Genomic DNA, 16,190 nt, shown 5'->3' with positions numbered 1-16,190 from the left:
TTTTCACACGGTAAAATCTTCAAATCACCTTAATTTTTCTTAATGTCACTATCAAGGTGTTTTTTGTAATTTTATATACTTTTTTTTGCAATTGAAAAGTTGTTTTAAAACAAAAATATCATTTAAAATAGAACATTGTTGATGTGTCAATGTGTAAAAGATGTTTATGTTTTTTGAGCAACATATAAGGTACCTTATCGTGGGTAAACATTGTATTCAAGGATAAAGTTCGATATATCTTGTCATCTTGTTACCTCTTTTATTGTGAAGCTTTGAGTATGTTTTATCTATACTTTTTAAGCAACATATAAGGCACCTCATCGTGAGCAAGCATTGTATTCAAGGATAAAGTTCAATACATCTTGTAACCTTGTCATTTCTTTTATTGTGAAGCTTTGAGTATGTTTTTTCTCCTCCTTATTTTCTCTCTCTCTCCAACATTAAAAAACATGCTAGCATTAAAAAATAAAAAAATAGATAGTCATTTATTGATTATATCACATTTATTTTTTATATTAAATTTGATTTTTTTTTCAACTTCACCCTTTAGCATTTTATTTTTAAATAAAATCCAATATTTATTTTTTTAATTGTTATCATTTTTTTCCTTATATTTTTCTTGATTGAAATTATTTTTTATTTTATCTCTCAATATTTTATTTTATTTTATTTTTATATCTATTTTGGTATTCATTCTTTTTTATCCTTTTTTTCGTCAAGTTTACCTTTTATTTTTTGTTTTCTCCTCTTTCATCTTTTTTCTCGCCTCAATTTCAAAAAATGTGCTGCTCTTGGAAAAATTAAGAAAAAGGTGGTTATTTGTTGATTATTTGATTTTCAGTGGTTTAATTGTATCAAATTTAATTTATTTATTTTTTATTTTATTTATTGATATTTGATTTTTATATCAAATTTTTTACCTTTTATTTTAAATGTTATTTGTTTTTTTCTTACACTTTTCTTAATTGAATTTTTTATATATAATTTCATTCTTCAATATTTTATTTTATTATCAATTTTAGTCTTCATTCATTTTAATTTTCTTTTATATCCTTTTTGGTGGATCCTTTATTGATTAATTTTACCCTTCATTGTTTGGTTGGTTGATAGTCTAGCTTCGTGATTTTTTCAAGTTTACCTTTTATGGTTCAATCCAACTTTATAACATGTGTCACGGGTTTAAGAGATTTTACCAGGTTAGATTTGGTTTTTTTTAAGTTATTTTTTAAAATTGATTTTTCTCAACATTGTGTTTGTTGGGATTTATATTCATGATTGTTTTAATTTTTTTAATGAATTTATTTCAATTTTATATTCGGATCATGGGTTTGACAAGCTTACCAGAAATGACTTGGACCTCTTTTTGGCATTGCTTTTTTTAGAAGTTTTATTTTTTTATAAGTTCTCCTCTTCAATACTTTGTTTGCTTTAGAATTAAGTTTTGTGATTTTATTCAATCTGCTCCCTTTTTTTTTGTATTAAATTATATTTAATTTTTTTAATTTTATTTGTTGTTAATATTTTTTTTATATGATTATATTATTAAATTAATCAAACTAATCAAATCTAGTCAAATTAATTACCTAAATTTTTTATATATATTTTCTAAAACAAGCGTGACCTTAATATATTTTTTTATATTAAAAAAATTAACTCAATCCGTAACCTAAAGCGAACCACTTATTTATCTAGTAAGTATCAGAGTTGTATTTAATCTATAATATACAAGACGACAAGAAACTATTATAAATAATTTGTGCTAATCTTGGTATTTCAATATACTAATTCGAACCAATGATTCGTGAAAAAGTCATAATAAAAATACCTTCACACGGAAGTCATGTGCAAAAGTCATATATAGGATAAAAATACCTTCACACGGAAGTCATGTATTATTGTATTGTGTATTGACAAGTCTATGTGTGGACTAAGGGCACGTGCTAGCTTATGTACACAAAAACTCAAGGCCATTGCAGGGACTAATGTGAATGTGTGGTTTTCACCGCAAAAGTACGATGGCTCAGTGAAGTGACCTGATGAATTGATAAATTCCAGTCGCTGCAGTATAAGTTTCGTGAATTCACACAAAGTTATTAAATTCTGTTTAGTTTAAATTAAAGTAATATTATTTTAAAAATAAAAAATAAATATTATTTAAAAATATATAAAATTAAAATGAATTTTGATGTTGTTTGAGTTTAATGAAATTAATTTTTACCTAACTTTTTAAAAATCCCAATTGAATTTTTAATTATTAATCCATTAACTTTTGCGTTGTTCGGAACCAGTCCTAAACAAACAACTTTAATAAAAAATTAATTTTTTATTAAAGTTGTATTTTTATATATTTAAATAACTTTAATGTGCTAGTATAAAATAAAATTTTATATTTTTTATTATAAAATATTTTAAAAAACAATCATTCCTATCTACTATCTACATGTTTAGATTAGATTAGATGAAGAGGAGTCTAAAGATCTCTGATTAATTAATAAAACAAGATGTTGATGGTTAGACAAAAGCATGTTCTTTGAGAAAAATATTGAGCAAGTGAGAATGCTTGCATGGGTCAAAAAGAGATGCTTTAGTAGAAATCAAAGGATCTAAGCTAGAAGGATGGCAAAGCAGTCAGGTCTCTTATCATCTAGCAAAAAGCAAGAAAAAATAAGAATTTGTTTAATGAGTGACAGGCTATATATGCACTTGTCTCATTGGGCTCCCAGTCCTTTTCCAGCATATGTTCACACATTAATTCCTTGGACACACGATTGAATACCATAGAAAGTACAATGAAATGGCGTCAGAGAGGATCCTTGATTAATTTGAAATTTGAAATTTGTTTGTTTCTGATAGCATCCTTCACACATTAGTCGCCGTTAATTAGTTCTTCCGTGTAAAATTCTTTGAATTATTTTGATGGGTTAATGTTAAAAATTATTAATTTAATTTGTTTTTAAATTAAAAAAACTTTAAAAAACAGCTCTTTTCGTTGTTAATTTAAGGGTTAGACAGTATCAAAACTTAGCCCTTCATCATTTTCTACACATGGGGTCCTGCATGAAAGCGAAATGCACTTCCAGATCCCAAGGTTTCAAAAAACTACGATAATGGAGTGATAATAAAGTGAAAGTGTTTCGAAACTTATAATCTCTCACTTTTGGAGGCTTTGAGATTTGGATTCTTTACCTGATCAGACGAAACTCATAAAAGGGGAAGAGAGAAGGAATCGATATCTTTCATATGATGCCAAGTATTCATGTCATCATGTGTGCAGTATCTTTCTTTCCTCTTTTGCTGTGCTGTGCACATATGGCATAATGAGCTTATGCCTTGGATCATAGACAACGTGGATGGATGATATTCATTTCCACTCACACTACTTTAGATTATGTATATGATTAGATTGTGAAAAATAATCAAGAAGGTGATTAATTAAGTAGAATTAGCAAATAGAAACTGCTGCTGCTGCATTTTGATGTTCCTTTAATTTCAGCAGGACTCTCATGTTGAATCTACATAACAGAACTCCATGGATCCTCTATCTAGCAACTCCTCTATCATTTGCTCTATATGGTGATCTTCAAGTGACTTAAAATGTTCTTGATGGTCATCGTTCCCCGCTTGACTCCCCCCCACAACCCAATTCTCCTCTTGCCATTTCGAGCCGTTTTCGACAGTTTTCCCGACAATGCCATGGCTAGTGCCAAAACTGGTGCATTGTGCATCATGTGATTGTTTTGTTACATTTTTCTTGGTTGCTTGTAGAGAAGTCATGTGACATTTATGTAGCTTGGCTGCCAAGGTAGCTGAGAGAAGCTTTGATGATGATGATTGGGGTTCGTTGGGGTTGTGAGGGAAATTTGTACGTGCTTTTGGCCCGCACATTAGCCTTGCTGCCTCGTCGTATGCCCGTGCCGCGTCCTCGGCCGTTTCGAATGTGCCTAACCATATTCTAGTCTTCCTGCAGACCAAAAGAAACACGAAACGTTTCATTTAGAACAAGAATTGAAACAGTTCGAAACTCGCTCAAGACTGCCATTAGTGCAGAAAAACAACATAAAAGATCTGGGATTCATGTGTGTTCCAGTAAGAAAAACGTTTCTTAAAGTTTTCTTTTGGACATGTAAAGAAACCTTTCTTTTGATGAAAGAAAGAGCTAGAAACGTCTAAAGAAAGTGGAATTACAGGAGAGGGTGGCGAATTTCTGAAACCCAAGAACCCCAGTGCCTTTGACGGACGCCACGATATCGCTGTTGTGGTCTAGTCATGGTGCTTGAGATGAGAAACGTTTCAAATGATTTAGAAGTCTAGTAAGCGTGAAATGTTCTAAAAGAAGCTTGCGAGAGCGTATGAGGAGAGGGATTGAGAGTGGCAGAGTGATGGAGGTTTATATAGGGGCCTTTTGCGGCCATAAATTAGCTGGTGGGCCCATTAGGGTCACTACCGCCCTTTCGGGCTTTCCTTCTCTCTTGGTTAAAATCAGGTTCCATGACATTTTCACACCTGAATCATTGAGGTTGTGGTAAGATAAGACTTCGTTTACTAATTTGGTCTATTTTGTCCTCGTATTATCATCTACTAAGTAAATTAAGGGCTGTTATTTTACAGATAAAAATATAGAGAGAAAAAAATTGAATGATGCATCATATTAGAGTGGACAATACTGGATAAATAATTGTTTTGTCATGTATTTGGTGTGTTTTGAATTGAATTAAATAATTTATTTTATTTTATATTTGTTAGACATTATACAAGACTCGACCGATTCAAGATTTAGATCATTCTGAGTTTAAAAAAATAAAGCGATGATTAATCTGATTTGACCTGGTTAAAGACTCAGGTCAACTTATAACCTGATCATCCCAAGCTAAGTAAATTAAGGGCTGTTATTTTACAGATAAAAATATAGAGAGAAAAAAATTGAATGATGCATCATATTAGAGTGGACAATACTGGATAAATAATTGTTTTGTCATGTATTTGATGTGTTTTGGATTGGACTAAATAATTTATTTTATTTTATATTTGTGAGACATTATACAAGACTCGACCGATCCAAGATTTTGGATCATTCTGAGTTTAAAAAAATAAAACGATGATTAATTTGATTTGACCTGGTTAAAGACTTAGGTCAACTTATAACCTGATCATCCCAAGATAAACCATTGATAAAAAATTTATTGAATCTTTCTTATATTTTTCTGGTTAGAACGAGGTTGCTTTAATTTTTTTTAAAATTTTGGTCAACTTGGGTTGACCTTTCCAAGTCGTGACTCGGGCTTTATCTCAAGTCGACTCCCGAGTAAAATTTTAAAACCATGACAATAACTATTTTTATCCTTATATTGACTCTGTTTAATGGTCATCTCAACCTATGACTTGAGTCTGGTTTCGGGTCAACCCTTGAATCAGGTTTTAAAATTATGAAATAACTATTTTTATTTTATGTTCACTCGGGTTAATGGTCAACTTGACCCATGACCCAAACTTAGCTCCAAGTTGACCTTAAATTGAGTTTTAAAATTATAACAATAATCAATTTTATTCTTATATTGACTTATGTCAATGATCAAACCCCATCCAATAATTATTGTTATCCTCACATTGACACAGATCAATAGTCAACTCAACTCGTGACTCGTGTCTAACCCCAGTTTAACCCATAAGTTAGGTTTTGAAACTATGATAATAACTTTTCTTATTCTTCTATTGATCCTAGTCAATGGTCTACCTAGCTTGTAATCCAAGTCTCGCCCAGGTCAACTCCTAGTCGAGTCTTAAAATTATAATAATAATTATTTTTGTTCTTGTGTTGACCCAGATTAACTAGATTAACCCTTATATATAGAATTGGATAGGCTTTTCTTATCTTTTTTGACAGTTATTTAACATACCAAATATTATTTTAATATTGTTTAGAGAAACAACATTGATTAAATAATTTTTTATTGTTATATATATTTGAGTTATTAAAATAATAATCGTGAATGATGTATCAGCTATTTTTAATTATTTTTTATTTATACCACAATTAATTTTTTCCCTGCCTCGAAATGACATCTACACCATAACATCTAAGCTATTCGTGAAATTCAAGAATATACCATGAGTGACGTAGCAAATAATTGTTGGGGGATACAATATACAAAATTCATAGTGCATGTCTTATTCTTTCACAGTCTCAATAATTTAGGGGTCAAATAAATGTAATTAAACCCTTAAAGTCATCATCCCGTGGGTAAAATGAGTTTCTGCCAGCCCTTTTTGGTAGCTTTCCAGGCGAATTTAAGAACCCACAAAATCATACAGCAAACAGAAGCCCATAATTAGCACGAGCCTGGAATTATGTTGTTCTATCGTGCACATTGCTAGAACCTGTATGAATATGTGCTTTCAATGACAGATTAATTATGTGGGCACGGACCTTCACATTGAACCATGATAACAATACGGCTTGTTTTCTTAGCGTAGTAAATTAATAGCATCTATTTTCATACTTCTAGACCTCCCTAGGCATAAATATCACGAGCATAATTCAGGTGACTGTATCTTCCATTAAAGAGGTAAGTCGAGCAACAGTATACGTTCCTCCTTTCCTTACTCCCAGGTCTCTTCATAATTAGCATATTTTACCTCAAAATCTACACCACCCAGATGTCTGTTTTTAATGTGGTAGTTAGAGGACAACGGTACGTGGCTTATATAATTTAACCGTGTTTTTTAAAAGTTTTTTTTTTTTTTGTTTTCAATTATACTTTTATATTTTTCAGATGATTTTATATGCCAGTATTAAAAATAAATTTTAAAAAATAAAAATATATATTATTTTAATATATTTTTAAATAAAATTTGCTTTAAACAACAACGTCAATAACTCACAACAACCCAAGATCTGCCATGCAACAGTTAGGTGAAGGCAGAAACCATGTCTGATGTATTTTTCAAACCCATGCCCTGTCTCTCTCTCTGTCTCTCTCTTTCTCTCAGGCTTGTAGGCTAGCAGCTGCTATTTTTGACCGTAATGATTTTGCTGCATTAGGCAATCCATGTGATGCGAAACATGTAAGATCGATTTAGACGTCAATCGTTTGCCCATCTGCATGCTTCACTCACGATGTGTTGTTAGGTCACACCCACATGCAGCTGCTATTTTTGTTGTGCAACTACCACTTAGATTGCCCAAAGGAGAAGGGCCTTCTGCGTTGGAGATCAAATGCATGTTGAATGAATATGGAGCTGAGATGATACCTTACATCATATTTCTTGGAACTTTTCACAAGATGATGGACGATTTTGCATAGATTCGGGAGAAATGATTTGCTACTACGTGCGTAATGTCTGTCGATCGATTCATATACTTTGAATTTATTTATTATGTATTGAATCGAAAAGGCCAAAAGTGGATTCCATAAGCCAATTAATTCCCACATAAATGCAATATAGAAGGGCGTAGTACTGTACGCTTGGTTCAAGAAGTCCCTGTGATTTTGATTTATGTCACATTGACCCCTATGATCTTAGAAAATGTAATTGGATGCTTGATTTTTTTAATTCAAGATTAAGCCGATCCCTCTCTCTCTATTCCTATAATGAAGTTTTTGTTTATTAAAATTCAAATAAAAAACTTAAGTTGTTAGGTGATCATATCTTAAAATATAATTTATATTATTGTTTAATATATTTTCTCGAATGAAAGCCTTTTAAACTTGAAACTCACGTGGATTCATACTAATATGTGTTTAATTTTTATTTAATAAATAAAAATTGTGAGTTTCAAATTCTTGACCTCTTGATTATATAAACTATGATATTATATCAAATAATCAATTCAATTTAAAAATTTAAATTTTAAGATAAAATTTAAAATATTTGAAAATAAAAGTTTGATCATGATAGGATAAGCATTGATTGGTTGAGAAGTTTGATCATTGACCATTATCTGGAACACAAGTCATGAATCATGGGTGCTAGCTAGCAAGGTGTGATAGTCAAATATCCATGTATACATACAATTCCTGGCGTGCAAAGTATTCTAAACTAAAAACCGCGAGGCTTCATTGAAGATGTTGAAGAGAAGCCCTTACCGGACACAATATGTATAGAGGGTTCTCACAAAGCATAATAAAAAAACGATAGCTAGGCCCCCAGATCGTCATGATCTGGAGTCTTTGTCTGTATGCGAGCTGGTAAAGCGTACATAGAAATCAACAACAATGGAGAAATCCCATGAAGAAAATCGTTTTCAAGCACTCTCTGAATTGGGCGATTGGCGTACGTGATCAAGGTGATCTCCTTTTGTTGCAAGCTTTTGGAACAAGAATTAAACATTCCAACATGCAAATCGACAAAAGAAAGAGACGGAACAAGTATGGTAGAAATTTCAACATCTATAGCAGAACATGTCCACCTAAAACTTGGGAATTTTACAAGGCAACAAGCTTGAAAAGGAGCCCCGTTCGCGACTTGGAGAAAAAGCAAAGATAACGCGTGCTGTGATAATCATACACAAGTCCAAAAAACAGGAGGAAAAAAAAAAGGTGATATTTTCTATGAAGGGAACAGCTCTTTCTTTTGTATACAAGGCATTATAATTTAGATGTTCCTTTCTTGACATTTACTCAAGCAATGAACAAGATTGCTGTCATGCACTTGAATTGTAATCTTGCATGCAGTTCCTAGCCTTCACAGAAAGCTTGATGGATGATCAGTGGGCCCATCCCCACTGCAATATTACACTCCAACATTGAGCTTGTTTTGCCCACTCATGGCATTGTTTTTGTTGTTATTAACTCTTCTTTAGCGTCAAAACTCCCACAAATTCAAATCCCACTGGCACGGCTTGCTTTTGTGTTTCTTCAACAACAATTGTTTTTTAATATTTAAGCAATCATCTTTATATTTAATCAGTCATTTGATACGTATGGAAGACAGAATCCACCGCTCATCGCTTGTCATGACTGCTTGCATGAAATCTTATCATAATAATTTATTTGCATGCGTATCAATTTGCATGAAATCATTATCCCTGATGTTCATATCAATTTGTCCCATTCCCATGAAATTAATTGTTGTATTTAATGTAAAAGGGAATTCAAGCTTCGATATAGAAACAAAATCAGCTATGCTGCTCATCTTCAAAAATCTCACTCCAGTATCGCTGTCGGGATCCAGAGACTTTTGTTGCCTGCAATTCAGCACTTCAAATTTGACCATCGTGAAGCTCCAGTCATACAAGACTTTACTGTATTTCTGTGTACTGTTTAACAGGACAGATTGCACACTCAAAGGACCCTGTTGATAAGACCACGAAAGATTTGCTGTTGATTTTCTCCCCATGAGGAAATGTAAGAAGATTTTCATCATAAACCTCTGACAATGACTATAAAGATTTATCTAACATTGGTTAAATACCAAAACAAAACTACCCACAAAAAAAAAATATATATGTCAACAAACATGGCATGCACTACTATATAACAGGACCGCTAAATGGGACCTAAAGCTAGGGAAATCATTCATCTACATGAACTCTTGCCACTAATCCAAACTCTATTGACAACTCGTGTCTCGGTTAATAATAATAAAAAAGGGATACTTTTTCTCTGCCCGGCCTTTCTGAAACACTTCACCTTCTAGCCGTTCCTCCAGCCCTTGGCTTTCCTTTGACTTCAGATTCCTGTAGTTTAAAAACCGCCATTGCATTGCATGATGCCCGTTTACTATGGGAATGCTCAAGTAAAAGTAATATAAGAGTCGAACTCAAATTAATTCACTTGTACCTGTGGTAAATGCAGATAGATGTAGGTCTTAGCTGTCGCTGGGTTGTGATTTTCAGCACCCTTGCTCCAATCATAACACACCTACAGAAAGTTTAATGAAGAATCAGTGTTATTATGCGTAATGCTTAGAGAATCTATTCAATGCAGTTAATAAGACCTCTAGTAATTATTGTCTCTCTTCAAAGAGACAGTGATCATTGGAAGGGAATACAATCACAGGTTATAGAAACCAGAAAACAGTGCATACCGAGTATGCAAAAATCGAGCCGTCATTATTGAATGTACTGCAGGGTATTGGTAGAGGGCATCTTAACATGGCCTGAAATTCAGATAAGTGTATTATACAACCGAATGCTTTAACTAATAAAGATAAACATGAAAGCCAATGTTATAAAACTAATCTACAAAAAAAAAAAAAAAAATAGTTGAAATGAAAGATCTGGAGATAACCTTGAGTCTCTGCTTGCTATCTTTGTCCCAAAAATTAAAAGAACCATCAGATCCAGCAGTTGCAAAAGTGTGATGCACCTAAAAAAGCAAGATGTGTACATGTTAAGAAGCAGGCATGACCTAAAAAGCTTATATTTTAAGGGTCAATAAACCAGTTTAAAAGTAATAGGTATGCAAGAAAGAGATTATATGTTCAAAAGTAATACATGCACTGATCAGAGAAATCTCCTAACACTGATCATATCTACCACATTTCTCTTGCTACTAGTATATGTGACCAAGGAAACCCGTTATTTCTAAAAAGATTCTACAGTACACACACAAAAAAAAAAAAACAGAGTACATAGAAAGCAGGAGCAAATATATGCCACGAGACTTGATGATGGTGCAAGGTAGAAAATGAGGCCTGCAATAATATAGTATCGCTATGGAGCTACCATCCAGCTCAAGTCAATGTATGTTAGCTTTGCTGACACCAATAGAGTAACTCAGTCCTCCAGAATAGAAATCCATGTGCACACAAAAAAAGTGAAGTGCTTGAGATATGGAATACGGATGCAACAAGAACTATAATTTTTCTACATATGGTTTCTTTATATGCCATAACAAGTTCCATATTCTAAGCAATTGAATGAGTATAGCTTTAGTTCAAATGATCACTTTTCTGGTTAAAGATTTTCTCTGACAATAAAACTATAGTTCTATAAAACTAATGCTGCTGATATCAAGATTTTCTCTAAAAATAACATGCTACCACAAACATACAGTGACAGCGAAGTGATATTAAGAATAGTAATAGTAAAACTTACTGGGTGAAAGTTCAAAGAGTTGACTGAGTATATCTCATTGTTATCTCTGTGGCATTTGAAGGTGAAGTTTTTGCTTTGTTGAGCTTCATCCAGATGATGTACACCAACCCTTCCCTCGATTGAACCGACCTATACATAAATACAGAACGCAATCTGGATAACTAACCACTTCATCAAAGAAATGATATTTTCAATACGAAACAAGGAACAAACCAGTTCCTGCCAAGAAGTATTAAGAGTCCATAGATGACTAAGGATTGTTAGAACAGGATAACATATTTGAAAAGGAAAATGAGATGAGAAGGAAATACTAATTCTAATCCCACATACTGATGGCATGGAAAACCAATCAAAATGCTCTTAAGAGGTACCACAAGTCCAACAAGGAAAACCAAATTTCAAACTACAAATTGAACTTGGAAACTAAGAGAACTATAAGCACAAAGAACAAAAGAAACATGGCAAGAATTCTAAGTCTGAAGCAGCTCCATTTAACAGTTCACAAAACAAACATGTGGTCTACTATTTTTGTCTATCCTTGCTGCAAATTATTATTTCACTGATCACTTGAGTCGTGAGAATTGAAGAAAGTTTTAGACTTAAACAGCCAAAAATTTATTTATTTGTGCACATATGCTAGTGCCCTTTTGGTGTAAATCACAGAAACTTGGTTGCCTTGGGGGAAATACAAAAGCCAATATAAGTGAGCACATGCCAAGAAGCCTATGTCTACTATTTCTCTATCCTTGCAGAAATTTATTATTCCCCTGATCACATGATTCATAATAAATAGCAAAAGTTGGGACTTAAAACAACAAAGGAACAGATTAAGGATTTTAGGTTTCCACAAATATGTCAGTGTGCTCTTGTGTGTACATTGCACAACAATTAATTCTAGTCACTTGAAACAGAAGAGGATAAAAAAGTCATAATAAGTGAGCACGTACCAAGAAGCCTTGTTGATCAGGAAAGGCTGCAACACATCTAGTCTGATATTTCAAGGGTGAAGCGATTTTCTTGAACTCAGTCTGTCAGCATTTAAACAATTATCAGAACAGAACAGAAATTTCTCTCAAAAAATAAAAAAGCGATTACTGTAGAACAATAAAAAGCAGAGGTCTGGATAGGATATACAATAATATGGGAAACATCATCTCATCCTAAACGGGTGGAGAACCCAAACATCCTCGAACTCTTTAATCCCCAAAAGTCTAATTTCTGTGGTGCCAGTAAAATGTGAAAAAAAGAGAAGTTATAGATAAGACAGGAATTTGAAAAGAAAAGAAAAAAAACAAAAGAAACAAACCCAAATCCCAGCCTAAAAGGCATCAGGTGTCAGACATAATTTATCAAGTTTTTCTGCATGATCTCATCTCAAGCAGAAAGGAAAATGACAAGTAAAAGGACACTATCAAATACAATTATAGAAACAGGACACGGCCTCACATTAAAAAATGATACTCACACAAACAAACGGTTTACTTGGAAAATAATAGAAATGAAAAATGAAGAATGACAAATAATCTGATTTTTTGAGATGCATCTCAGGGCCACCATGGTATTTGATACCAAGATCAGTGTGGTAACATAATTTCTTCATCATAGAACGAACAGAAATTAATAAATTTGTTGAACACACTGTTCTACTCCACTTTATGCACTGTTATATAAAACCAACTTTGTACTCAGGTGTCTTCTACTCTGGAGCTATTCTAAAGCAGCACCATCTTAGATTTAAGGCATTTTGAGAAAGAACTGGAAAATACCTCGACAAGCATCTGATAAGTTCAAGCTCACATGCTAACTCATGTCATTTCAATGCTTGTAACTTAATCTACTGTTGTTATATCACTATTCTAAAATGCAAATGTTGAACTTTTTTTTTTTGGCAGAAAATTAAAAGCAATATAAAATCATGGGGCGGTGAAACAGCACTTCAGTAAAACCAATTAGAAATTCAGGACCATGAGAAACCATTACCTGAGGACTTTGCAGGTTATAAACTATCATGTTTCTGTCTGCAGTGCCAACAACCATCAAAGGATACCGTACTGTCATTGCATAACAGCGCTCACCAAGTTGCTGAGTGTGCACTGGATTTCCCTGCCTTAAATCCCAGTACCTAAACTCAGCCAAAAAAATATGAAAAAGTAGCCAGTGTAATTTTGTTTCAAGTGGTGCATGTAAAAGATAAAGAGCACAGCTGAAATGAATATAGCAGTATAAATATTACAAGAAACTCCAAAATGTTGGATCATCTCCTAAACCAGTCCTCAAACCCTATGGCCAGTCATGATCACACATGCAATTAGGAACACCTTCAAACCAAGCAAACAAATAATATGAACCCAATGAGAAAAGAAGAGATCATTAAATATTGCATGTTCATGGTTATTTTTGCTTTTTGTCATGAAGTAACATAACTAACAAAATACTTGGATGCATAACAATGGATTTTCAAAAAACAGAGTGTGAAAAAAAATGCTAAATTTGAATTCAGCTAATCTAAAAGGCAAAAAAAGGAAAGGAGCCAAACAATTGCTAAGAGAGCAGAATTAGCAGTTTACCACTGGTCAGAGCACCTACTGAGGTATTTAGCTATCATGCAGAGAAACTGTTTAATTAAATGGGCAGTGACATGAAGGAAGGAATCTTACTTCAAGGTTTTGTCCCAACTTCCTGTGGCTAAGCAGTTCATCTCTGGAATCCATGCAATCTCTTTGATAGGGGCGTCATGCATCGCAACAGTTACTGGTTGACCACCAGAGAGCAAAGGCCACATCTTAACTTGCTTGTCACACCCTCCAGAAAAGACGGTCGTTCCATCATCCTTCCAAGTTGAGCACAACACCTTCAACATCGATTAAAAAAAGAAGATATAAACAGAGTTAGAATCACAGGTATTTAAGAATATCAGTATCAATAAATGAATTGAAAATGACATTGTAAACAAAAAACAAAACTTGATAATTACTGGTTGGTCATGGGATATCGAAGCCTTGGCAACACTGCCTACATTGGTCCCATTCCTTGTAATTTCCCAACATCGTACCTACAAAGTTTTTCAAACAGCTCATGTATTAATTCTAAATTTTAACAACAATTGAAATAAATAGCAAACAAACTAACAGAAGGAAAGTAATGAAAAGTTGGAAAATAGGGGTTGCATTTACTTGTTTTCAGTTTTCCAAAAAAAAAAAAATGTTTGCTAACTGAATATGAAAATTGTTTTTTGTTTAGAAAACACATGTTTTCTAATTCTCCAATTTTATAGAAAATCAGAATACACCAAAATAATTGTTTTCCATATTCTCCACTATAAAAATAAGAACTTTGTTTGGTTCATTTAATGTTTTAAGGTCATTCCATGAATAATTTTTCATTTAAGCCAATCAAGACAACCAGATGTCTACGAAAACTAAAACTAACATAAAAAATTAAAATATCAAAATAATTATGTTAACTGAATCGCTCGCTTTTAACAAATATCAATTCATCAACCAACTCTCTTAGCAAATTTTAAAGAACATAAAAACGAGATAGCGGAACCTAACACATTATACAAACCTGATTGTCCCAAGAAGTTGCAACTAAAAAATTGGCTTTGGGACTGAAAGAGAGACTCGAAACCGAGTCACTGGGAGGATGCGAAACCTGTAATCAAATTAGGCATAAGAAAGAGAGAGAGAGAAAGAAAATAGTAGCGAAATTCCAAAACCAATTACATATATAAGATACCAACATTTCAATGAAATAGTACTTGGACTTGATCACTAAGCATAAGTAAATAAGACTGAATATAAAATAAATCAAAGCGTCAAAACAGCTAAATGATGTGTGAAATCTAATTTTTACTACTATATTTACATCATTAGCACAGATCTTCGATTGAACTAAATACATAATCAAGCTAGAAGAAAAAAGAAAAAACGCTTAAAAATTCATCCTAAAAAATCATTATAAGCAAGCAAAACACACAGATTAGGACGTGAATTAAGTACTAAAAACAATAATAGAAAACATTTGGTGAAAAGGAATTACCTCGATGGATTTATTAGGGTTTGTATTAGCAGTCGCGGCAGCACCAAAAGCAGACATTGTTACCTGCAATAAATAAATAAATATAAAAAAGAATTCTATCAGAAGCTGAAAGAAAAAGTGAAAAGTAAAGATTCAAATAATCTGTAATGCACAGAGGAGGAGGAGATGCAGGGAGTGTAGAATTACAAGAGAGTGTGTAATATAGGAGGAGATGCAGGCAGGAGGTTTAAAAGTAGAGGGGGGAAGAAAGGTGATGTAATTGTAGGGTGACTTGTCGCTCTGTGTGCCTGCTAATATATGAGCTTGAAACGGAGAAGGGACGAGCTGCGTTGTACGGACGCTGGGTGGTGACCGAGCCAGTTGCGTTGGAGGGGCCCTGGACGGTTAGTCCACCGCCTGGATTGGGCCTGTCGTGCCTTGGTTTAAAGCCTCATGGAAGTGATACAGATCTGTATTGAATTCTTAGCGGCTGAAATGCGGCTATTCAAGCATTTTTTTTATTGTGAAAAAAATAAAGTTTTATCTGAGTTATTATTTAAAATAATAGAAACCAGATTATAGGACGTTACTAAAATTTTGAATATGTAGCCGTAATGGAGCATGGGAAATGAAACAAATATATAATATAAATAAACACCCTGTTTGGTTCATATTTGATATATCTTTGAGCTACTTTCAGATTTAGGATCAATCTATTTTTACATGGTTTTTTGCTTCACCAACAATACTGAGAAAGCCGATCCAATAAATTAATTTAAAATATTGCCTTGATATGCAAATCCGAGGTATTTATATAATTTTTAGATGGAAATAATTATTTGATATGATATTAAAATATTAATAAATAAATAGTTACAGGTTTAAATTTTATTATTTTTATTTATTTAATAAAAATTAAATATAAAGAAGTAATATAAATTTATATAAATTTTAAATCTAAATAATTTTAATTTAAAAAATAATATAAATTATATCTTAAAAATTTATTTAAAAATTTAAACTCTAAGAATTAATACCAAGCTATAAACAACCAAGTTAAGGAAATAAGATTTATCTTTATTCATTTTTCATTTTATATATATATATATATATATATATATATATATATTTA

General features: G+C 32.6%; 2 protein-coding genes across 2 annotated transcripts; both read right to left on the bottom strand.

Annotated features, from left to right (window-relative positions):
• Positions 1–3,210: 3,210 nt before the first annotated feature.
• Positions 3,211–4,361, bottom strand: LOC105122945 (ethylene-responsive transcription factor ERF003-like). Its single transcript, XM_011022340.1, has 2 exons — positions 4,186–4,361; positions 3,211–3,961 (listed from the first exon to the last, which is right to left on the bottom strand). Exons 1-2 carry the CDS (start codon positions 4,266–4,268, stop codon positions 3,502–3,504), a joined length of 543 nt encoding a protein of 180 aa, XP_011020642.1. The 5' UTR covers positions 4,269–4,361; the 3' UTR covers positions 3,211–3,501.
• A 4,689-nt stretch (positions 4,362–9,050) lies between these two features.
• On the bottom strand, positions 9,051–15,454 carry RAE1 (Transducin/WD40 repeat-like superfamily protein). Its single transcript, XM_011022339.1, has 12 exons — positions 15,266–15,454; positions 15,080–15,142; positions 14,606–14,692; positions 14,013–14,090; positions 13,696–13,889; positions 13,019–13,160; positions 11,986–12,066; positions 11,039–11,167; positions 10,230–10,307; positions 10,027–10,098; positions 9,780–9,860; positions 9,051–9,676 (listed from the first exon to the last, which is right to left on the bottom strand). The coding sequence occupies exons 2-12, from the start codon at positions 15,134–15,136 to the stop codon at positions 9,626–9,628; spliced, it is 1,050 nt and encodes a 349-aa protein (XP_011020641.1). The 5' UTR covers positions 15,137–15,142; positions 15,266–15,454; the 3' UTR covers positions 9,051–9,625.
• Between the last annotated feature and the right edge of the window lie 736 nt (positions 15,455–16,190).

Source organism: Populus euphratica, unplaced genomic scaffold (assembly GCF_000495115.2).
Source record: "Populus euphratica unplaced genomic scaffold, PopEup_1.0 scaffold8.1, whole genome shotgun sequence".
NCBI classification, from domain to species: Eukaryota; Viridiplantae; Streptophyta; class Magnoliopsida; order Malpighiales; family Salicaceae; genus Populus; species Populus euphratica.
Note: the sequence above shows the minus strand (reverse complement) of the source record. Positions and strands in the feature narration are given on the sequence as shown.